The sequence below is a fragment of the Marmota marmota genome, unplaced genomic scaffold, assembly GCF_001458135.2.
Source record: "Marmota marmota marmota unplaced genomic scaffold, marMar, whole genome shotgun sequence".
In the NCBI taxonomy this organism is placed as follows: Eukaryota; Metazoa; Chordata; class Mammalia; order Rodentia; family Sciuridae; genus Marmota; species Marmota marmota.
In genome coordinates this window covers 15,694,850-15,719,421 of record NW_026000241.1, presented here as the reverse complement: position 1 = coordinate 15,719,421, position 24,572 = coordinate 15,694,850, and the positions used below count along the sequence as shown (strand labels likewise).

Genomic DNA, 24,572 nt, shown 5'->3' with positions numbered 1-24,572 from the left:
TTAGTCTTACTGTGATTTTTATAAAAACCCTTGACCTAATATTGGCCAGAGGGCGGAGAGGGCTGCAGTGTTGTTGCTAACGGAAATGAGGACAGTTCCAGGGCCTGGGGCAGCTCCTAGAACCCCAGAGAGGCAGCAGCACAGACAGTGTGTTAGCGTTGAAGGCCATTCAGGGACCTCTGGCTCCTCGGTGGAGGTTGGGAGCAGCCACACCAGCCCTGCTTCCAGGTGTGGACAGAGGGCCTGACGGACTCAGGACTCAGGGTGGACCCCACCTGACCCCAGAGGCCTAGTCCCGGATGGAGATCTTCACAAAGAGGGTGGCTGATGGATGCTGGTCTCCGTTCTTAGATAGGAGGTGGACGTGGCGGTACCCTGGCAGGCAGGAAGGAGAGTTCTGGTCACCCAGGGAGGGTGTGCCATGGCACATCCAAGTCCTACACAAGAGAGACCCCATCCAGGCTGTCCCCTGCCCTCGCCACACACTCACCCTGCTTGAGGCTGTTCCAGGGGATGGTGCTCTGGCCGATGAAGTCATTCTTGGAGGAAGCGTCATAATCCTCCACCACAAAGCGGACCAGCGCCAGCTCAGGCACAACCACCTCAAACTCAAACTCCATGTCCCACCACGGGTTGAAACCTGGGGGACAGGCACCGTATCAACCGCATGCACACCAGCAGAACCGGGAGCTGGGCCCGGCTGAGGCCCAGGACTTACCGTTATTGGTGATTACAGCAGTCTGGCGACTGGCCATGTCTCGGCCCACACCATGGATCTCCACTGTCACCTTGGGGTCCACAATTGAATTCTTACTCTTGTTGACTTTTGGCAGCTGCTGTCCAGAGATGACCTGAGGACAGGTGGGGGACGATGAAGAGTTCAGGAATGGAAGTGATGGGGGTGGGGGAGGTCCATGGGCACCGGGTCCCTCCTGGGTCTGTCCATACCCTGATGCTGAGCTGCTTCCGGGACCACCAGGGCCCTTGAGTCAGGGCGCGTGAGTTGAAGGTGGTGTTGGGGTCTCTCAGGAATGCAGGCTTCAGCACATACCCGCAGGCCCCATTGTCCTGGAAGCGACCCTGGTACACATCCATCTCTGGCCCAGGTGTCTGGAAGTTCAGGGCCACTACAAGCAGGACAGAGCACTCACAGGCTGGGCTGACCTCAGGGCCCTAGAGCCAGCCTTCTCGGGGACACTGAGGCCTAGGGTTGCACAGTAAGAAGCCAGGACCTAATACCACTCCAATGCCCACTGCCTTCTCCACTCTAACTGACCCAGCATACTGACCCCATGTTAATGGGTTATATTATGCTTCTGGTGTCAGAACTCAAAGGGCTAGTACGCTAATGATGGGATTCCAGATGCTAGTGGGGAGATATTTCCAGAGTTTACCAGTTCCATGAGCCCCTGCGTCTTGCCCTGCTCAGCTCCCCAGATCTCTCACTGTGGGGCATTCAAGGCTCTGAGCCTTGAATGGCCTCAGGACTGAAACCCTCCCCCAGGTGTCCTCCAACCCCAGCCAGCCCATACCAATCTGGCAGCCCCCGTTCCACATCTCCACGGGGCTGTAGTTGGAGGAGTCTGTTCTCCACCCGGCTGGGTAGATCCTGCTCAGGTGCCCCTCGTTGTGACGGACAAAGCTGTTTCCTGAGGGGAGGTGTGGCTCAGTCAGCAGTGGAGGCCTCCCAGGGAACCCACGGCCCTCCCACCAGTCCTCTCTGGTAACGGAGCAGGCAGCACCAACTCCAGGCCTAAGCACGAGCAGCCAGGCCTGGCCCTGGCTGGCCCAGATGGTCAGACAGATGGCCCGCACCCTCTGCCTGCAGAGGGACTCACCTGACTCTTGGAGCATTCGGAGGGCACGGTTCTCTGAGAAGGACGCCATCTCATAGAAAGCCTGCCCGGAGGTGCCAGAACTGGAAAAGCCCCCAAAGTGGACACTCTTGCAGTAAATGACCATGTCGGAGAGCTCCTGCACCAGCCTGAGCTTGTCCTCCTGGGGGCCGTGGGGAGGCCCGGGTTAGAGTCAGAGGTTGGGGTGGGGTGGGCACTGAGAGCCAGAAACCCAGACACACAGAGAGACAGAGGAAGACAGAGAGAGGGGGCAGAGGTTCTGAATGGCAGCCAGAGAACTGAGATAATGTCCCAGGGGGCTGGGGAAGGAGGTACCCCAGGGCCTCCCACCCCACAGCTCCCTCTCGAACCCTGGGCTTGTGCTGCACTCGGCTCCTCACTGCCTCGTCCTCCATCTCTGCAGCTTCATCTTCGTCCGACACAACCGTGGCCTCGGGGCTGCTTTCCCCTCCCAGGGGCAGCGACCCCCCAAGCTTCTTCCCCTTCAGCAGGATCTTGCCCTTCAATTGCTAGAGATGAAGGGGCAACTCATCAGGACCCCCCTGGCCTCCCAGTCAGTCCCTGCCCTTTCTTCTGGGCACCGCCATCCCCACCACGTACCTCGGGGGAGGGCAGGCTAGTGGTGACCCCATCGAGTGGCCGGTCCAGCAGCAGGGGCCCCAGGATGGTGCGCAGGTGTCTTGCCATCACGCGCTGCTGCTCCAAGCTGCAGTGGTTCTCCAGGGACAGGATGACCGGGTAAGGGGACACCTGGAGGCCCAAGGGCATGTGAGGACAGGCTGGCCACCCCTAGGCCCCTCCTCCTCACCCCCCCAGGAGCTCAGCATCCACCTTGAAGGCGTAGTCCCGGATGGCCCTGAGCACGTCACACAAGAGGATCTTGGACGTGAAGGTGTAGCCATGGTAGATGATTGGCTCCAGGTTGGGCCCATCCCAGCAGTCGAGCTCCAAGCAGCGGCAGCCTTTGCACAGGGCCCTGAGGGTAGGGGTGGTGGCTAGGACCCCTCTAGGTCCTGTTCCGGGTTCCCCTCCTGATTCCCACCCACAAGGCTTCCCTGGACCTCACCGGATGTAGGCTTCGGTACTGCTGGGCCCTGTGAGCTGGTCCTCCAGCAGGTAAGTGTTGTGTGAGGAGGACACCAGGTAGTGGCTGAGTGGCTGGCTCATATCCTGGTAGACCCTCCGGTGCGCCAGGCTGAAGGCGCTGCCGTCAGCTGACAGCAGGTACATGAGGAAGCCATCCTTGGTCATCTGCCGCTGCGCCTTGGCTGGGAGGGAGGAGACCATCAGAGGTGGCTGCCCCAGACCTCCTCCTGGCTTCCCACCAATCTGGAAAAGGGACCCTCTATTCCCTCCGCCTGCCCATCCTGAGCTGGTCCTCCATAGTTCTGGGAAGCAGGATAAGTCTGAGGCTCACAGCCAGAGACTTGTGACCACAGAGTGAGGCTCTGTCACCTTCTCTGACTCTGTCCTGAAACCCTGAGGCCCTTGAGGACAGGGTCTCATCCCCTCTGTGCACCAGACAGGAGTGCCCTCCAGAAAAGGGCTCCATTTTCTCTGCCCAGTTACATCTCAAAGGTGGACCCAGAATGGACATGAAGGGACAGGAATTGCTTTGGCTTCTCCAGTCACCTCTCTATTTCTTGGGGGAGGAGGTCCTCAAAGCCCCCCTGAAGGAGGAATCAAGGGGAAAACTGAGGCAGTGACACTGGAGTCCTCTCCCCCATCTGCCTGATTTCATGGGTCAGGCAAGCACTGACCAAGCGCCCTGAGGCTGGCTGAGAACCCCTGCCCTTTAGTCCCCTTCTCTGTCTGCAGTCTCCTTAGGTGTCTCCCAGTCCAGAGTGGCCCTGGGACTGCCAGGCCCTCACCAGTCTCATTGGGCTCATAGCGCTCGATGAGGGAGAGAGCCAGCGCTGGCCCTGCTGCCTCCTCCCGCTGCTGGTGCTGCAGGAAGGTCACCAACTGATCCACCGAAAGCGTCTCCGCGGAGCCTGCAGCCTCAGCAAAGGCGCGGTCGATCTCCTCCCGCTGGGTCAGCATCTTGTAGAAAGCCTCGATCTCCTCATCCTCCAGGGAGTCTGTCTGGGAGTGGTCACATTCCTGCAAAGCCAGGACAGCAGGAAGCCAGGACTCAGAGCTGGCCACAGATGGGGACCTAGGACCCCACTACCACCGTAGGCCCAGACGCACCCTGAAGATCTTCCGGGCATAGCTGTCGTCCACCTGGATGTTGAGCTCCTTCAGGAAGTTCTGCAGCTCCTTGAAGCTCATCTTGTTGTCCTTGTTCTTGTCAGCCTTCCGTAAGCAAGAGTGAATCCAGCTGGGCAAGCAGTAAGGAAAGAACCCAAGAGCCCTGGAGCCCAGCCAGGTTCAAGCTAAAGCTGCCCACGTCTCCCTACAGGCCTGGGTAGCTCCTGTGTTCCACACTGTAGGGCGAGGCCTGGTGGCCTCTCTGGAGGAAAACACTACTTCCCATCAAGGAGTCCTGTTCTGTTGGCTGGTTTTGAAACATTCACGATGTTTAAGAAATTTCTTAATGTAAAAAAAGGCTCACAGTAGGGGCTGGTGTTGTGGCTCAGTGGTAGAGGGCTTGCCTAGCATGCACAAGGCACTGGGTTCGATCCTCAGCACCACATATAAATAAAATAAAGATATTGTGTCCACCTAAAACTAAAAAATAAATATTAAAAAAAGGCTCATAGTAGACAAGCTAAAAAATACCAAAAAAAGTAAACAAAGCGTGCAATAGCTCCGTCCCCAAGTGATCACTGCTACCAACACTGCCAAGGAGGTGCTTCTGGTGTCCAGTATGTAACTGCCAGCCAACCTGACGAGGACTTGTTTCCTCTGTAGGAAACAGCAAATTTTCAGCCAGAGGTCAGAAGATGGGGACATCCCATGCAGAGCCAAGCCCAGGTCAAGTTCTCATGATTGGGGCAATCCAGTCCCCACTGCTGGCCCCCTCCTGCTTGACCTTGAGGAACTAGAGAAGGGGGAAGCTCCCCAGTACGTTCCACAGAAATCAGAGTACTAAATAGAACAAAGAGGAGGAAACCTCGCTTCAGTAGAAAAAAATGAATGGTAGAAAGAAGAAGACGGTAGAACACCGTGGAAAAAAAAACCCAGCAGCATGTTTTTAGAAGGAATTACGAAGAAATGGGGGCTGGGGGTGTAGCTCAGTCATAGAGCGCTTGCTTAGCATTCACGAGGACCTGTGTTCAATCCCCAATACCAAAATAAATAAATACATAAAAACTAATGACCAAATAAGTAAAAACTCATCCATTTGGCAGACTGAAGGAAACTTGTACAACACAGGCTTAGAAAAAAATTAATTAAAAAGAAAATAATATGATGACACTAATGACAAAATGAGAAAATATAAACTAGGCTTTTGCAAACATAAAAGTGTAATACCCAGTGCAGGTAAAGGTCCAGTAGAGTGGGTACTCATCCACGGCTGGGGCAAGGTAAATGGGTACAACCTTTAGGAGAGTCATCTAGGGACAGCTAAAGGTTTAAAATATTGCTGAGGTTTGGATGTGGTTTGTCCCCCCAAAGGTTCACATGGTGGGGTCTTGGTCTTTAGGGTGGCAATGATGGGGGAGGTGGTGGTGTGGACCTTTAAGAAGTGGGGCCAAGTAGGAGGTCTGTTGGTCAACTGAAGATGTGCCCTTGGAAGAGCTTATGGGACTCCAGCCTCATTCTAGTTCCTGTCTGGTAATGTGATCTATTCCCATCCCACTATTGTGATGTCATCAGCCATGAAGACCTCAACAGAGCCAAGCTGATAGCAGCACCATGCCCTTGAGTCTCCAAAACTGTAGGCTAAATAGATCTCCCTTCTTTATAAACTTAGCCAGCCTCAAGTATTTCATTACAGTAATGAAAAAGAGACTAAAACAACTATTGTATCATTTCATTCCACTTCTAGGAATCCACTGGTAGGAAAATACTAAATACTGAAAGGTTTTTATGAACACAGTTCTTTGAAGTGTTATTCATATTAGTGAAAGACTAAAATAAATTTTCAGCACTACAGGAATAGATTTATAGTTTAGAGTGCATCTACTCGGTGGAATATTATAGTAATTAAAGCCATCTATGGGGACTTCACTAGGGAAATAATTATGATATAATGTTACACTGCAAATGCATCACAAATGTATGATCTCTACTATTTTTGGCAAAGTCATCATTAGGCAAATTCAAATGCAGAAAAAAAGATTAGGAGAGTGCAATTGGCAATTTCTGGAGGAGGTGCGTCTTGTAGGTTCTTTCAAACTTCATTCTATCAATAATTTCTAAATTTCACATATGTATAGATCCAATTTTTATGCACATATGTGTGTATATATACTATATATATATATATATATATATATAATATTATATACACATATGTATATCAGTCATAGCAGAATGCCAAGTGAAACCACCAAGTCCACAAGATCCCTGAGCTGAAGGCTACTCAGCAGGAGAGAGGGCTTTACAATCTTGAAGTCTCATGCTGCAGGACATGAGATGTCTAAGAAAGAGGCTATACAAGAGGGATGACAGTGGAAAAAGTACCCCAGAATTGGGCTTTTTAGAAAGCTCAAAATCAGGCAGATGCAGCCTTGTGAGAAAATGCTTAAAATTCTTCAAATGCTGAAAAGCACACAGAAAAGGAAGCTAACAGGTTTCATAAATATGTCCTCCAAAGGAACTACATCTACAGTAGCGATGAGCAATCTAAAAGGGAAATTAAGAAAACAATTCCATATACAACAGCATCAAAATGAATAAAATAATTCGAAATAAAAAGTTTTAAAGTGCAAAACTTATCCTGTGAAAAGCCACAAAAAAATTGTCCTAGTACCAAAAAGAAAGAAAGAAAGAAAAAGAAATGAAACAAGATATAAGCAAATACAAAGACATCTATGTTCCTGGATCAGAAGACTTGATATTGCTATGCTGGAAATACTCTCCAAGTTCATGTACAGTCCATCTTGCTGGCTTCTTTGCAGAAACTGGCAAGTTCTTCCTAACATTCATTTGGAAATTCGAGAGACCTAGAATAACCATAGCAATTTTGGAAAAAAAGGAACAAATTTAGAGGACTCACACTTTCGATTTCAAAACTTCCTATAAAATTACCTAACCAAGACACTGTGGTGCTGGTGCAAGTGTAAATACACAGACAAATGGAAAAGACTCGAGAGTCCGGAATAAATTCTCATGTTTACAGTCAATTGATTTCTTATAAGGATACCAAGACGATTCAGTGGGACATGAATAATCTTTTCAACTAGCTCCTGTCGGGTGATGGTGCTGGAACAATTGCCTATCAATATGTAAAAAGAAAAAAGAAACTGCATCTCCTACCTCACACTATATACAAAAATTAGCTCAAAATTGATCAAATTCTTAAATGTACGAGCTAAAATAATAAAACTCAAGAAGAAAATAGGAAAAAAAATGTTCATGACATTTTTTCAATATGATACCAAAAAGCACAAATAACTAAAAAAAAAAGTAGATGAACTACACTTATCAAAACTAAAAACTTGATGCTTCAAAGAATACCATCAGGAAAGAGGCACCCATAGGATGGGAGAAATTATTTGCATAAGAGACTTGCATCTAGAATCTATAAAGAGCTCTTACGACTCGATTATAAAAAGACAAACAACTCAATCAAAAGATGGGCAAAGGACCTAAATAGATACTTCTCCAAAGAAGACAGACAAAAAGCACATGAAAAAATGCTCAGCATCATTAATCATTAAGGAAATGCAAATAAATCAAAACCACGATGAGAAAATACTTCACACTCGTTAGGATAATACCACTATAAAAACAACAACAACAAAAAAAAGCAGAAAAAACTAGTATTAGCAAGAATGTGGAGAAATTGGAACCTTTACACACTGTTGATTAGAATGTAAAATGGTACCACTGCTGTGTAAAACATTATGATAATTCCTTAAAAAATGCAAATAAAATTACCATGTGATCCAGCAATATTACCTCTAGATATATATCCCCCAAATAGAAAGAGGTTCTCAAAGAGATCTATTTGTGCACCCATGTTCATAGCAGTATTATTTACAACAGCCAAAAGGCAAGACAAAATCCAAGTTCTATTAGTAGATAAATGAATAAACATAACGTGGCACATACATACGATGGAATATTATTTTAAAAGGACATTCTAGGAGCTGGGATTGTAGCTCAGTGGTAGAGCACTTGCCTTGCATGCATGAGGCCCTGAGTTCCATCCTCAGCACCACATAAAAATAAATAAAAACAATAAAGACATTGTGTCCATCTACAGCTGAAAAAAAATTTTTAAAGGACATTCTAACACATTCTATAATATGAATGAAACTTGAGATCATTATGTTAAGTGATAAAAATCAGTCATAAAAAGACAAAAATTGTCTGATCCCAACTTGTATATGAGGAACCTAGGGTAGACAGATTCATAGAAACAGAAAATAGAATGGTGATTGCCAGGGACAGGAGTGGGGGTAGGGGAAGAATGAGGAGTTTTCATTTAAAGGATATAGAGTTTCAGTTTTGCAAAACAAAAAGAGCTCTGGAAGCTGCTTATGCAGCAATGTGAATATACTTAGCACTACTGAACTGTACACTTTAAAATGGTTAAGAGGGTATGTGTATTACATTATGGGTATTTTATCATAGAGCCCTTGCCTAGCATGTGTGACACACTGGGTTTGATTCTCGGCACTGCATATACATAAATGAATAAAATAAAGGTCCAACAACAACTAAAAATATACATTAAAAATAAATAAAATAAATAGCCAGGTTTAGAGGCATGCCTGTAATCCCAGTGACTCTGGTATCTAAGGCAGGAGGATTCCAAGTTCAAGGCCAGTCTCAGTAACTTAGTGAGTCCCTCAGCAATTTAGTGAGACCCTGTCTCAAAATAAAAAATAAAAATAAAAAAGGGCTGGGGATGTGTCTCAGTGGTAAAGTGCCCCTGGGTTAAATCCCCAGTACCAAAATAAATAGATAAGTAGATCCATTTAAAAAGAGCTTAGCAACAATAAAAATAGGCAAAGGATTTGAATAGATATTTCTCCAAAGAAGAAATACAATGGCCAACAAACATGTAAAGATGCTGGACATTATTTGCCATCAAGGAAGTACAAAGAAAACCATAATAAGATACTACTTCACATCCACAAAAGTACCTCTAATAAAACATTCAACACAGATGGGTGTGGTGGTGCACCACCTGTAATCTCAGCAGCTCAGGAGGCTGAGGCAGGAGGATCCTGAGCATATGAATATACTAAAGTGAGGCCCTAAGCAACTCAGTGAGACCCTGTCTCTAAATAAAATACAAAAGGAGGCTGGGGATGTGGCTCAGTGGTTAAGTGACCCTGGGTTCAATGCCCAGTACCAAAAAAAAAAAAAAAAAAAAATCAGCTATAAAAAGGAAGGACCACAAAGTACAAACAACAAGTGTTATCAAGAATGTGAATAACTGAAACCCTTACATACTGCTAGTGAGAATGTAAATTAGTGCAACCTCTTTGGCAAACAGTTCGGCAGTTCCTTAGAAGGTTAAATACAGAATTCACTTGAGAGAAATGAAAACATATGTCCACACAAAACTTATTCTACCATGTGAAGAGCAAATTAGATAAAAGCCACAAAATGGAAATAACTTAAATATCCATCAATTGATGAATGGATAAATAAAGCATGGCATATCTATACAATGGAATATTAGCTAGAATGAACTGTGGATATGTGCTACAACATGAATGCAAGTTGAAAACATAATTATGCTAGATAAAAGAAGCTAGTCTCAAAAGACTGTGTGATTCCACTTATATGCCATGTCCAGAACAGGCAAATAGAGACAGGAAGTAGATCAGTGGCTGTCTACCCCTGGAGCTGAGGGGAAATGGGAAGTGGCAGATAAAGAGTACAGGGTTTCTTTTTTGAAGTGATAAAAATGTTCTAGAATTGATTGTGAGGATGGTTGCGGAACTGGGAATATACCAAAAAGCACCGAATCAGGTTCAACGTGTTAAAGGTTAATTGCATGGATTGTGAATTATGCATCAATAAAGTTGTCATTAAAAAGTGGGGGAGGCTGAACTGGTTCTACCTAGATCCTTATGTGACAGAAGCCTGAGCACTTTGGATCATACACTAGTATGTTGTTGTGCAACTAGATTTTGAAGTTACTTTAAGCCCACAGCTGGCTTGAACACCAGGCCCAGGGGAACCTGACCACTGCCTACAACAGGGCACAGGTAGGTACCACAGTCTCTCAATTCCCAGAGGTGGTAAGTATGGTAACTCTAGAAAACATGATTAGAACTCCCCACACAAAGTCTCCCACTGATTTAAGCTGCTCCCCTGAGCCTTCCCGATCTCCCACGCTTTACAGAGGGGCTCTAGGGAGTGTCAGGGGCTCAAAATCTGTCTGGCCTTGGGTCAGAGTAGACCAAAGGAGGCTCCATGCACCTTCCCTTATTCCCCTCTGCTATAGACCGAATTGACATTTAGACAACAAACGTCGTGTGTTGAACCCTGACTTCCAGTGTGATGGTATTTGGAGATGGGAAGTAATTCGTTTAGATAAGGTCATAAGGGTGAAGCCCTCAAGACGGCATTAGTACCCTTACAGGAGAGACACCAGAGAGCCTTAGTCTCCTTCCTGCCATGTGAGAACGCACTGCCAAGGCAGACATCTGCAAACCCAGGAGAGGGCCCTCCCCAGGCCTCGACCCTACTGGCCCCTTGACCTCCAACTTACAGCTTTCAGATAGAAAATAAACTTCTGTTGTTTAAGCCACTCAAACTACGCTATTTAGTCACAGCAGCCACAACTGACTAAGCCATCTTCCATGCCCAGGCTGCCCAGGGACAACTACAGCCTGTCCACAGGCCAGGCCTGGACTCACGGCCACCAAGAGGATACTGCTGCAGCTTCTGTCGCTGATCCATGGAGCCCGAGTGGTGGATGATCTTGCGTAGCCCCTGTACCCAGTGTTGGGCGTCGGCTGGTGTCGGGGCGATGAGGTCTAGTGTGTTGCGCTGGTCCTTGAAGACAATGGAGAAGCAGCGATCCTCGGGCACATCTCGGGCAAACTTCTCCAGTCCCTCTGTGCGGTGCCCCATCCGTACCTCCTGAATGTCCTCGATGGAGACTACAAGAGGGGTACGGTGGTAGCGGAGGCAGAGCACGAGGTCAGTCCCTGCCTCTGACGTGGCCAAGATCGAAGTAGGGGGGAAAACTGCTTTGAGATGCCACCAGGACCAGAGTTGAGGCCTTGAGTCCAGAGAGAAGGAAGGGAGGAGGACAGGAGGGCAGAGGAGGGACAAAAAGTGGGAGAAAGACAAACTGAGGTAGAGACAGCCTGAGACAGCCACAGTGGGCAAAGTGGAAATGCACAGAGAGACGGAGACAGAGATCTCAGAGGGGGAAGGGCAAGTGGGACCCCAGAACCCCCAACTCGGTGATGCAAGGAGTAGGCCCTGGGGAGAGGACTGGGGTAGGACAGGGGTCTTTGGGATGGGGAGAGGGAGGCCACCCTGGAGCTTGACACCTGTGAGAGGGAAGGGTCAGGTACCTTCCTGATTGTACTGGACTTTGACCTGTCCTTTCCCCCACTACTATGAGAGCTTCCAGGCCCCTCTCCTGACCATTTAGGAGACTGGGGCTGTCAGTCAGCCCTGGCCTGGGGTGTGGGGACAGAGGGCCAAAGACAGGGACAGAAGTGTATCAAAGCCTTGTCCTGTGTCTGTACGTGTTCTGAGGGCTGCAGGAAGGCTCTGCCCTCCAGAGTCCCAAGAGGCAGGATGAAGTGTGTCCTCAAGGGTCTGAGAGATTACAAAATTCAGCCCTCAGGAGCCAGAGGTAGCTCTGTCAGAGCCTAGCCTTCCAAACTTCAGGGGGAGACAAGACCCTAGGTACCTGCCATGCCACTGGCCTCACAGAGAACCAGTCCCACTAGACAGGCACATGCTGAGCCTCTCAGCAGCAGGATCCAGGCAGGATCCTGCCACACACCCATCCTGAGCCACACTCATCCAACTGTGCTGGGTCCTAGACTGCCTCTGATTGAAAGGCCTGCCTGTCCTTCCCTGAGCCCAACACCACCCTGAGTGTCAGGGGCCTCCTAGCCACCTGCCGACCAAATGTGTGGCATGTACCTAACCCTGGCCACAGGCTCTGAGGAATGGGGACATGTGAGCCCCAGCCATCTGCGGTGCAGAGCATACCCCTGCTTAATCCTTATGTTCCCCATGAGGCCCCACAGCAGGTATAGCTGCAGCTGCCCCCAGCTGGGATTGAAAACAGGAAGCCTAGAGCATGGAAACCCCCAAGCCCAGAGATAAAGTCCAGCTGTCCCCACTGCTGATAACACCCTCTCTGCTGAGAACCAGTGACCACAGGGAGATAGAGAGCAGAAACCAGAGCCAAAGAGAAATGGGAGATGCGCCAGCCCTCCATTGCCTGGCCTCAGTTTCCCCAGGGGTCAAGAACAGGTAAGAACAGCAATCCCACTGCTCACCCAGAGAAGGGAGCACCAACGGGCATGCTCAGCAGGAGGCCTGTCTTGTGTGTCTGACCTGGACGAAAGCCTCTTTGGGCCATGCTCCTTACCCAAGAGCACCTGTCCTCCTGACCCTGTTACTCCAGCAGCACCTCCTCTCAGGGCACAGCCCCTCAGACTCACCTGTGCACCTTTGCTCACACGGGGTCACCTGCCTGAATGCTGTTCCTGCCCTTTTGCTCATGGCTGTCCCAGTATGAGATTCTGGTCTCACCAGCCCAGATGCGGGTTCCTGCTGGAAGGGCCTGTGTCTCTTACTCCTCTATCTGACCTCTGTCCCACAGGCTCCCCGCCAAGCACTAGGCAACACTGGGAGTCATGTAAGTGTATTGGCAGGTGGGGGTGGCAGGGTTCAAGGAATTCCCAGGGCTCTCGGTGTGAGATCCCTGTTCCCCCCACCCCCCCACCCCCCACTAGCCTCTAACAGGAAACCCTGTATCAGGGCAGGAGCCCAGTGAAGGAGCCTGTCTGGCGCCATAGAGGCAAGGTCAGGGCGTCACTCCCGTACTGGAAAGCAGCAGGCTGGGCTGGGGCAGACACAGGCTCAGGGAGATTTTTGAGAACACACAAGAGCTCGATCCCCCTCAGACCCTGCCCTGCCTTACTCAGAGACCTGCATGACTCACACCCTAAAGGCACCCTACTAGAAGCCCTCTCCTTGGGTGGAACCTTTCCTTCCTTCTAGTCACCAAGTCTAGTCTTGCTCTCTCCAGACTTGCCAGTGACCCCATCCATATACCCAGAGACTGGAATGATCTATCTGCACTATCCAATTGAGTAGCCACTAGATCTACCTGTGGATATTTAAATATAAATTAGGTAAAATGAAATACGATTTAAAACTCAGTTCCTTAGTCACACTAGCTATGCTTCATGGGCTCAACGGCCACCTGTGGCTGGTGGCTGCCATAATGGACAGAACAGATAACATTTCCTTCATTGCAGATCGTTCCGTTGGGTGGAACTCATCTAACATTTTCTCCACTAAGTACAAATGTAGACAAGAACATCTCATTTTACAGAATCTGCAGCCCAAGCCCTTGGGTTCCTAGGCCTTTTCAGAAGTTTCCAGAAAGCCTTCACACCCACATCCTCCTTGAGGGAGTGCCCCAGTAGTGGCCTTTCTCTGTGTATCCTAGCCCTGCTCCACCCCAACTTCTTATGGCTCCAGGTTCAGAGGATCTGCCTCCTGTGGCCCCACCTCACACCCTGGGCTCTGTTACCCGGAAGGGCCTTATCTGTCTCCGGACTTTGGGCCTGTCTTTTGAACTACCACACCTGGAATGCTAACTCACCCAACTTTCCCTCCTTCCCACACTTGGAGGATACCTGTGATTCAAGCAACCCTGTCCAGCTCCCTCCCTGCTGCTGAGCCTGGCTCTGCCCTTCTCTGGTCTTGGTTATGTGTCCCCACCCCGAGGAACTCTAACATGTGGTCCTGATTACACAGCTGCCCTCTCCAACCCAGACTAGACCTCAGATTCTCTACAAGTGATTTAACTGGCTCCTCCCACTGAACCCCATCCATACTCTGCCCCCTCCCCTGTGACCCAGGATACTCACACAGCTGTGACTCTGGGGACCTCATGACCTTGCGAGACTCCTGCCAGATGGTCTTACAGTCCTCCTGCAACTTGTAGAAGCGCTCTCTTCGCCATGAGCTGGACTTCACCTTCAGGAGCTGGCTGCCCTTCAGCAGGGCCTGTAGGTCCTTGTCATCCTGCAGGCCTGAGGGGTCAACACCAGTAAGGTATCACCTCCTCCACCAGGGTCCCTGCTGCCATTGGCTCCACACTGGCCGTGCCCACCTCTGGACCCTCTCAGCCCACGTTTCTCCAGCCTCCTCCTCAGTTCTGTTTACCCACCTTATCCCCCACTCCAGCCTACTCCCATGCCTGCCTCCTCCGGGCGGGAGTCACCTCCAACAGCAGCTGATGCAGTCATGCAAACCACAGGACTCTTGCCCATCCAAGACCATACCCATACACTGTGATCTGTCCCCCACAGCTGACTGGGCAAAGTGGGGGGCAGCTAATTCAAGAAGCACTGGTTCCTGGAGGAACAGAACCTTAGGAAATGATGAGCCCTTCCTGGTCACCTGTAGGGATTAGAATGGACCAAAAGAATCTGGAATCAAAAGATCAGGCCATACAGTGGGTAGAGAGGGCAGACACAGATGGAAATGGACCCCAGGGCACCATGGAGCCAAACAACCTCTCAACTCCAGTGGCCCCAGGATAATTAGTGCCTGGGTTTGGGCACCCTACCTGACCCCTGTGTGACCTGAACAAGTGACTTCATGTGGCTGGGCCTCTGCTTTCCCATCTATAAAATGGGATAATAATACCACCCATCTCATACACGAGCTCTAACTTCAAGTGAGATGAGGCCCAGGTCTGTGGAGACAACCACAATGTAGTTCTTGGTGTGGACACTGTGGTCAATGTAGGACCTATACTTGCCACCCTCTTCCCTGCTTCCCTGACCCCTGACTAGAGTCTGCTTGAGCAGGTCTCTGACCTTTTCCCCATAAGAGAATGATAAGCCCACTGTGGCCTGTGTCTGGCCTGCTGGGATGCCCTTGTTCCTTTCTGCTCCACCCCCATTGCTGAGGGCCCTGGGTCTGGGGCCCCTGGAGGTACAGAAACAAAGCACAGAGCAGTCCCTTCAGAAGGACTCATGCAGAGCCCACAGGGAGGACCCAGAACCCTGGTGGCCTGACCCACCTTCTGCTCAACTCTTCCACTGCTCTTGGAGATGCAGGCTGGCCTGAAGCACAGGTTCTCAAAGATGCAGTGCCTTCTGTCCTACAGGTCCTGACAGGAGGCACTATGGGGACACCAAGCCTGGTTTCTCAGAAGCCCTCAGTCCCAAGCAGATCCTGTGCCAACTGTGATGAAATAGATCTGCAACCCACACCTTAATAACCCATCAATTTAATATATAGTTCTACATCTATACGTGTGTGAATGTGTGTGTGTGTGTGTGCACGTGGAGTTCAGCAGCCATCTCTGTTCAAAGTTGATTGGCTACCTCACTTCTTCCTAAACTATGTGGCCTATCATCCATCTTTGTACTGCTACTCCAACAGAGTGGTGGCATCAGGGACCCCAAAGGTCCAGTCTAATGAGGGACTTGTGCTTAGGCCTATGTTGGGTAGCCCTCATCAAGCCATAAACTTTTATTTTCTGAGCCCAGATTCACAATTTCTGATATCCTCTCCCACTTTATCCATGTCCCTAGGTAGCCTGTCCCACACATCTGCACGGCCTGCAGAACCTTCTGAACAACTTCCCCAGGTCTCAGCCACCCACACGTTCTCTATCCCTCCCAAGCTCCTGCCTTCAGTAGGGACCAAGCCCTGTGCTAACATTCACTCCCATTCCCCTATGGCGTTAGGCAACTCCTCCTCTCTCTGTCCCTCTGTTCCCCCATGAGCCCTAGGTGAGAGCAATGCTGGACGGGGGAGGCATCCCTGGGCTTCTTCAGAAACAACAGTCTAACGTGACTTCCCAGACCTGTCCAGTCTGTCCAGTCACTTCCAGAAAACACTGTGCCTTAGCATGAGAAGTTCCTCTCCAACCCAAGGGGAGGCTAGTGGAGGAGAAAGGAGCTTCTACAGAATGTTCCAAACCAAGGGCTGTATATGACAAGCCAAACACAAGAGGGAGAGTAAGGGAGTTCCCAGGGTGTCGGAGGAGACAGCCACCTCTGCCCTCTGCTGGGAGATTTCACTCTTCTGTCTAAGGCTGTTCTATCTACAGCTGAAAGGATCACCTCCTTACCATCTAGATGGCCAGTACCCCACTCCCTAAGCTGGGTACACATCAGGGCAAGCCATTGCTAACAGATCAGATGGGTATGGGGGTTGTCAGGAAGTAGAAGGTGAGCCCCACCCTCCTAGTTTGGAAAACACCATGAAGAGATGACATGCTCATCCTGTTCTGGAGCCAGGCTATGGCCCTGTATGAAGTCAGGCAGAGATAAGTCCCCAGTTGCAGACACAGCTGCCAGGAGGGAGACCTCAGTCCCAAGGTGGGCCTTGATAATTCCAGAAAGATCATGGTCACTGCCTTCTGGGCCCTTGGGAAATCTGAGCAGGTATCTCCATCTCTTAGCCTCAGTGGGTACCCTCTGGGCTTATGCCCCACCTCCCTTGCTCCTTTATCACACAGGAAGCATGTGGCACCCCTCACCAAGCCCAACTCACTCAGCTGTAGCACCTTCTCTGCCTGTAGGAGGACCGGGAGGAGCACTGAGCTCGGGGCCTTGGGTTAACCCTGTGGCTTCACTAACCTGCCCAGGCCAGTTGCATCAAGGAGGTGGCATATAGAAGGCACAGATGGTGCTGCAGGTGCCAGTGGGAACCCAGGGGGTGCTATGAGTCCTGCCCATGTACCTAGGGTGATACATATTGAAGACACACTGGGCCTGGAATCCATAGCAGTACACTGAGACATAGCCACACAGATACACTATCACAATCACACCGCCAGATATAACATCAAAGACATAATGAGCCACACACATGATACACTGTCCCCCCCCCCAGCATTGTCACATGGAGTTGCACAGTGTTACCCTTAGTTACATATAGCCACATAATATACAGAGTTAGAACATCATTATCATAGCAGTAATAATAGCAGCCACCATAATAACAGTTAATATTTGAATAAGATACTGTTCTTGGCAGTATATAATAGCAGTACACTGAGTATATAATCCCCCCAACAATCCTAAGAGGAAGGCAGTATCATTAGCCTCATTTTATAGATGAGGAAACTGAGCTTGAAGGAAGTTGCATGGTGAAGTCAGGACTCAAGAGCAGGCCACAGGGTCAGTGCTACGAAACATTATTTTATGCAGCCACCACTCAGAGTCACACAGCCACAGAGTATCAACATCAGAAAATCCAAAAAGAGAAAAGAAAAGATATACACATACTCACACCATAACACAGAATAACAGAATCACTCAGTCACCTTGGGTCACCCACTGTCACATCTATCATACACAGTCACACTATGTTGCACAGTATCACAGAAGATCATACACCGTCACAGTTGGTTACACGCAGACACCCCTGGTACCACAGTGTCACACACTTGGTTACACAGCATTGCACACCATCATCACTTCACAGTGGCCCCAGAATACCACATGTGTGATCATCACTCAGTCATCACTGAGTTACCCACTGTCGCTTGTCACATATGGGCATACCTGGACTACACACAGTCTTGATTGATTATCTCATTCGATTACAGAGTCATATCAATTACACACTGGGTCATATCTCCAGTGATGTCTCAGAAATTTATGCACAGGAGGGGGTGGGGGTGACAAGGGTTGGAAAACTTTGGAGGAGCTGAGTTAGATCAGAAGGGTAACTAATCCCCATAGTACTCATCCCCACGTGCCACCACGGCAAACACCCCCACAGAAGAATTAAACAAAGGCTCCAAGTGCAAGCAAAGGCTGGAAGCTCAGGGACAAGTAGTCTGTGTCCTGTTCCAGCTGCTTTCCCATTCCCCACAGCTCTCAATGTTCTTGGTGTCCCTTACCCAGCCTTTGCCCATTGAGTGCCGCCACCTTGAGGCTCTGCTCCTGCAGGTAAAGCTCCCTGGAGCGGCTCCGGCTCCATCTCCGGCTCCATCTCCGGCTTGGGACCCCCAGGCACTGCATGTCGCTTTACAGTGTTCCTCTGCCACCGTGAAATCTGATTCAGAAGCCTTGCAGGCTCCAACAGGAGGAATCATTGGCAGTCCAACCTTCAGGGGCGGAACTAAAACCAAAGAGGTGGGGCTGGGCTCGGAGGGGCGTGGCCGTAAGGAGCAGAGCCAAGCCCTGGTGGGCGGGGCCAATCCAGGAGGGGCGTGGTCTATGCCCCTGGTAGGTGGAGCGAGAGCCGAATGTAGGCGGAGGAGGTGGGACCCGAACCCAGGAGGACAGGCAGAGGGGTCGAGCTGGGGAGGCACAAGTGGGATCAACTCAGCCCAGGAAGCCGATCTTTTATTTATTTATTTATTTATTTATTGTACTGGGGACTGAACTCGGGGGCACTCGACCACTGAGCCACACCCCCAGCCCTATTTTGTATTTTATTTAGAGACAGGGTCTCACTGAGTTGCTTAGCGCCTTGCTTTTGCTGTGACTGGCTTTGAACTCGCGATCCTCCCGTCTCAGCCTTCCTAGGCGCTGGGGTTGCAGGCGTGCACCACCGCGCCAGGCTAAGAAGCCCATCTTTGGCAAAGCCCCCGAAGTGAAGGCGATCTGAGACGCGGGAAGAGGCAAGCCCAGAAGGCGGGGTTCCAGCAAGGAAGCCACCGCCCAGGAGGCGACGTGGAGGCAGAACCCCATCCAGGAAGCAGGCCAGGGGCGGAGCGAGACGGGGAGGATCCTCACTGGAGAGGCGGTGTCTAGTCAGGGAGGGGCGGAACCTCGGCTTTTGGCGGCTGGGACCGGCCAGGGATGGGAGGAGTGTGGGGCTGAGCCGGGAAGTCCAACTCCAGCCCTGACACTGGCAGAGGACACCAGGTCTGGGAGGGGGAAACCGAGCGGGTCAGGGGAATCGTGTGGGCTACAGAGAATCGAATGGGGCGGGGCCAGGCAACCGAGCTCGCCAAATATTGTATCTCAATTACTCAATGAGTTCATTGTGACTTATTTTGCTGTTGTCTCACTTGTGATCCTTAGGCGGATCCGTTCCCCCAGTTTCCCCATCCGAGTGGGGTAATCCCCAAGGTATAGCCAGATGCAAATGGCATTCTGGAAAAAAAAAATTGCTGACTTTAAAAGAGCCCATTAACGCAGGCTTGCCTTGAATGCAGGCCTGTCTTGATGAATAGATGAGAACGGCTGCAACTTTGTACAAAACTGGGCTGCCAATGTGCTTGGGAACAGTGGGTCCTTTCAACCCGCATCACAACTTCCCTTTCATTCACCCAGCAATTATTTATTGAACCCCTACTGTGTGCCAAGGTCAGGACGCCACCCAGAGGCCTGAGTCACTCCTCTTTTTACTTTCAGCCTCTGAAGAGTTCCCGATTCGCCTCACTGCAACAACAGTGAGTCACTGGCAAAGCACAGCAATAATAACAGACTGAAGTGCAGAGTGACTTGCCTAAGTCACACCACAGAGAATAAATAATGAGCAAGTTTCATTAGTGCAAATGAACTGAAATATGGACACAGAAAAACCTATTCTTCCTTTGGAGTGGGAGGAGAAGAGTATAACAGTAGCTGGTGTCATAGAGTAACCATGCAGAGGTTTTTTTTACTGGAAGAAGGACCTCCCAAGAACCTGTGGATAGAATCACACCTCCATATAATTTGTTTCCTTTGAATCTTATGTGCTTTATTTTATGTACTTAAAAACATGATCCTGAGAGGGTGTACTGGTTTTACTTGACTGCTAAAATGGCCTATGGCACCAAAAGGTTAAGAGCAGTGTAAGTAACTGGGTGTCTGTAATGTGAGTATGGAACCCCAGGGATAGACAGCTTTGAAACATAACTGAGGAGTAGCTAAGGTGAGCTAGTCACCCCAACTTGCTCTGGGGTACCAAAAGGTTGCTTTTTAGGCAACCTAGAACTCCCGATGCATGATTTTATTCTTATAACATCCCTTGTGAAATATGCATTGTTATCCATCCCATGGATGAGAAAATGAGCCCAGAGAGGCAAAGGGTCATATAGCAAATAGAAGCAAAGCTAGAATTTGAGCTCAGATCTCCTGGGACCAAGATGAAGCCCCTCTACCTTCCACTTTTACCAATGCCTGTCCTTGCAGTGAGACAGGAGGGCTCAGGTATAGGAAAAGTTAGTGGAGGTGAATGTGTTCAGTAAAGGGGGACCTCAGGGGTCATGCCCTTTCAGTACATCTGGGAACATGCTGGAGAAGGTCTAGCCAAAATAAAGACAGCAGAGAAATCAGGGTGGGTAGAAGGGGATGGGAACTGTAATATCAGTTGGAGGGCTTCTGAGGCAGCAGAAAGAGCTTGCATCAGTTCTGGACATACTTTCCTTAGTTAGGGATGACCTTATGGTGCCTCATCATCTCCCAAAGAAGTGTAGACAACAACTGACTGGACATGGCAATTTGGAGGTACAACTCACGGGACCTGGCAACTTGGGAAAGTTCATCCTGCAGAAACACACCATAGCACTGAGTACCAGGTGCTGTTCTAACTGCCGTATAGATAATGCCTCATCTTTACAACAACCCTATGAGGCAGGTAGTATATTATCCCCCACTTTACAGATGGGATAATTAAAGGATTTTCTGACATGAAGAAGCCAAGCCAAACTCAGGTATTTTCCTTCCAGAATTTATGCCTTTGGGTAAACTGCTCCTGGGAAAAAAAGGGACATTTCATATCTAGGTGAGCCTATAGACCCCAAGCAAATGGAGGGAACTCAGAGGGCATTCCTGCTGCAGACCCCTAACTTTCCACACTAGAAATTTGGTCCAGCAGCACATCTAATGCTGTGATACACACTGTGAAGGGGATGCAAACTCTCCAATCAAAGTGTCAACAACCTGGAACAGCATGGGGTACAGTGACCACCCTTCTCACCATCAATTCTCCTTAACAGGTCTTGCTTCCCCATCTTGTTTGCAATGTGGACAGAAGGCAGTTAATGGAGGTTACTTGGGATGCTGAACTAGAAGTGGTGGGGCCTTAAGGGAAGACAGTTTGGAGTCACGGTGTTATGCCATCCCTGGAAGAAGGGCTGGACTGAGTCATGCATTCAGAAGACTGGTCCCAAACAGGATGATCCAGGGTGGCCAAACCCATGCCACCAGTCTGGGAGCCTCTGACTGACCCTCCATGTGTCTTTGTTGCTGGAAAAGATACCAGGACTGCCCCCCAGGAGAAATGCTGGGCAAAGACACAAGATATCAGGGATGGAGGCCATTCCAACAGGAGCCAGGCTGCTGCTGTGTCAGAGACAACCAGAGGTCTTTAAGAAGGTCTTAGTGTGAGGTGGGTAGAGAATGGGTGGCAGTCCACAGGGTATACAGCACTAGCTAATGGGTGGTAAGAGAGAACACAGAACTGTCCAGCGCAGGTGGCCCTGAGTCCCTTCCCACCAGTCTGCCAGGAGCACTCAGGACACCTCTGGCCTGGGGGAGGAGAGAGGGAACAGAGGAAGGGGCAGGGATTCCATGACCCAGCTAGACAAGATGGCTTTGAGAAACTCTGGCTATTGGTCTCTATGGACTCTGGGGACCAGGTCTGGGCCAACAGAGAAAGGTAAAACAGATTGGGGGCTGACTGCTGGCTGCAACTCTCAGGGGACTGGAGTGGAGGGACGGAAGACTGTTTACCATCTTTGAATGGTTTAGATGGATGGGTCGTGGAACCTAAAGACTCCAACTCCAAGGGCACTGAAAAAGAGAGGAATATATAATTGAGCCGTGATTGGTGTGAGAGGAGCAGGGTTTGCTGAGCTGGTATATGCTCTGGGAGAACAGGAGTACAAAGGCCCCCCCAAATGTGGGTTAGTTCCCCACCTGAAACAAAAAGAAGCTAAGTTGCTCCCCTCCCCTCCCCTCCCAGAGACCTCCAGAACTTGCAATCAGGAGTCCAGACTCCCCTCTTTGCAGGAAGGACAGTGATAGGGTGAGTAGTTGGCCCAGATGACAGAAAACAAAGCTCTCTGGACAAAGGATGGAGCGGCCGGCGGCTGGAGCTGAGACCTGGCTCTCCCTCACCGGGAGGGTGCGCCGATGCGGAGATCAGACTGCTCCTCCAAGCCCGAGGATCGCTGACTACGATTTCTGCGCTGGGCAGTTAAGGCTGCAGGGCCCGACCTCAGCCAAACTTGGCACCTCCTCGCCCCACCCCCTTACACCCTCACCGTGCCGCACCCGCGCGGCCTGACGCGGTCCAGGCACGCCTGGACTTTAAGGAACCTCTAAGGATGGGTTGCACCGGGCGGAGAAGAGTCAGATGGTTCGTGGATGCTGCTTTCTTTCCCCCTCGGTCCCTTCAAGCGATCTGAACCGTGGAATACAGACCGGGACAAGGGGGAGTCCCCGAGGGAGAAGAAGTCTTCTAACCTGTACCGTTCCCGACCTCCCGGGCCAGGTCTAGGGACAAGCCTGGAACACCCAGGATTCCTATTTGGGAACCGCGGGCTGAGATTTCCTCCAGCCCAGCAAAGCGGGCAAGGAGCCGTCCGGGGGCCTTGCAGAGGCGGCTGAAGGAGCTGGGATCCCCTACCCAGTGCGGGGAACGGCTTTCCCCGCGTGGGCCCCTGCAGGATCTCCCCGCTCGCGCGGGCCCGACACTCACCATGCAGGGTCAGGAAGTCCCGGCCCGAGTCCATGCCCCTCCGGCTGCGCGGCGGGAGGGGGCACCGCGGGACTCACGTGAGCAGCGACAGCGCAGGCGGCCCCGGGTCCGAGCGCAGTGCGGTGTAGGGACCAGAATGGACTGAGGTGGGTGGAGGACGGGGGTGGGCCCGGGACACCGCCCCGCCCCCTAGNCCCCGCCCCCTCCTGGGGATCGGGACGGAGGCAGAGCCAGGGGCCGGGAAGACGGGCCAACCCCGGCCCAGGCCAGTGGGTGTGCCTCGTCCCGAAATAGTCAGATCCCTCCCGCTTCCTCCGCTGCTGCCACCCACAGGCCGCGGGCCCTGTCATTAGCGCGGACAGCCAGCCCCACGCCCTGCCAGTGGGAGCCTCGCCCGGATCTGGATGAGGCTGGAAAGAATCCAGCCTCATCCCGGGGAAGGGATCACTTAAAAGTCAGACACCCAGCCGGGTTGCTGCGAAAGAGAGCGTCTAGGCTTGAGCGACAGCTCCCCCAGTATCTGCTTTCCCTTTTGCGATTTGAATGCACGGGCCACGGACTTGGAGGTCTTTGGGGAGCAATACCTAGACCCTGTCCACGGGAAGGCCCTTCCCACTTGCTCGGAAGTTTCTGACCTCAGGAGTGTGCTTCATAAGGGGTGGGAGAAAGTGGCCAACAGGTGCAGGGAGTGTAGCATTGGGTCCTCCACATCCCAAAAGTCCCAGCGATCTGTGCAGCGGAGTGGGGAGGACCTCTAAGGTCCCTTCTTCTGACGGCCTCCTCAGGGGCTTATCTGACAAGAGACCCCCTACATAAACATCAGCCCTTCAATGCCCAGGACCCAGAAACTCCTTACAGGGTGCTCAGATATTCCTGGGGAAGGTCCAGGGATCCTGCTGCCCACCTTTGCCCACTTGGAAGTCCCTGGGGGAGAGCTGGGCTCAGGTTGGGAAGAAACTGGAGACAGCTTTCTCAAATGAGGAGGAGGTGTGCTAGGTCCCCCAGTGAAGCTATCTGGGCTGATAAAGTCAATGTGAGAGTCTGGCAGAAGCTAGTGAACTCTCCCAGAGGAGACCTGGCTCACCTCAACCCCATTTCTTCTGGGCACAATCAGGCCTAAGTAAGGGGTGTGAAAGAACTGAGAGACAGCCTTCAGGTTCTGAGAACTGAGAGAGTCAGGACTTTAGAGAGCCCCTGAGCTGGGCATGCCCCCTCTCCCCACCACACAAACACAGAGTGGGGCTGGCTCCTGATCTGACATTCAACTCCAGTCCTGCTGCCCTGGGCAGGTTTTCAGAACCCTCCTTAATTTCCCTTCAACAAACTCAGGGATATAGTTGATGTTTTTTGAGGGATGAGCAAGTTTCACACTGGCAGGCCTCACTTTGGACCTCTAGCCTGGGGGCAGAGAGGATGGGGGGGGGGTCCCTTCTCTGCCCTTGCCTCCCCTCTCCAAGGCCCTGCTCTCTTCCCAGAAACTTTTCAAGCCTTGGAGCCTCCCACCTGGATCTCTGACACCCCTGGGGCCTGCTAGCCCCTCTCCTCAGCAAGCCAGATCTCCTCAAGCCCAAACCCTCTTCCCAGGCAGACACAGTGAAATTCTGACACCAGTAGTTGGCATGGCTTTATCTCAATCATCATTCCTATTTTTTGTCTCTGAGAACATTATCTGTGACCTTGGACTTTCCCTCTGCCAGAGATGCCTGTGGTGGCACTACCTCTGCCCTTGCTTACCCTAAACGCACCTCAAACTCCTTTAGAAGCCTCCTCCACTGGCCTGGGGTTGTTGAGCAGGATGGGCAGGGCTGACTCAGA

General features: G+C 50.8%; 1 protein-coding gene across 2 annotated transcripts; it reads right to left on the bottom strand.

The window, feature by feature from the left end:
- Plcd1 (phospholipase C delta 1) lies at window positions 1-22,914 on the bottom strand. Of its 2 annotated transcripts, none has more exons than XM_015489489.2 (15): window positions 22,758-22,914; window positions 14,015-14,179; window positions 10,813-11,041; window positions 4,050-4,179; window positions 3,728-3,959; window positions 2,923-3,124; window positions 2,688-2,832; window positions 2,457-2,606; window positions 2,207-2,365; window positions 1,839-1,998; window positions 1,533-1,649; window positions 949-1,127; window positions 719-851; window positions 491-640; window positions 1-375 (listed from the first exon to the last, which is right to left on the bottom strand). In XM_015489489.2, the coding sequence occupies exons 1-15, from the start codon at window positions 22,789-22,791 to the stop codon at window positions 290-292; spliced, it is 2,271 nt and encodes a 756-aa protein (XP_015344975.1). In that variant the 5' UTR covers window positions 22,792-22,914; the 3' UTR covers window positions 1-289. The 2 variants fall into 2 exon arrangements, with proteins under 2 accessions (XP_015344975.1, XP_015344974.1); XM_015489488.2 differs by lacking the exon at window positions 22,758-22,914 and adding an exon at window positions 18,019-18,240.
- Between the last annotated feature and the right edge of the window lie 1,658 nt (window positions 22,915-24,572).

What these genes read in the sequence shown, in the direction of transcription:
- Plcd1 (XM_015489488.2), bottom strand. Translation starts at nt 18,139, where the DNA reads ATGCAGTGCCTGGGGGTCCCAAGCCGGAGATGGAGCCGGAGATGGAGC. An exon ending in ATGCCCGGAAGATCTTCAGG is followed by an intron (nt 3,960 to 4,049) that starts GTGCGTCTGGGC and finishes CTGGCTTTGCAG; the next exon opens with GAATGTGACCACTCCCAGAC. An exon ending in CTAGCCTGCCCTCCCCCGAG is followed by an intron (nt 2,366 to 2,456) that starts GTACGTGGTGGG and finishes CTTCATCTCTAG; the next exon opens with CAATTGAAGGGCAAGATCCT.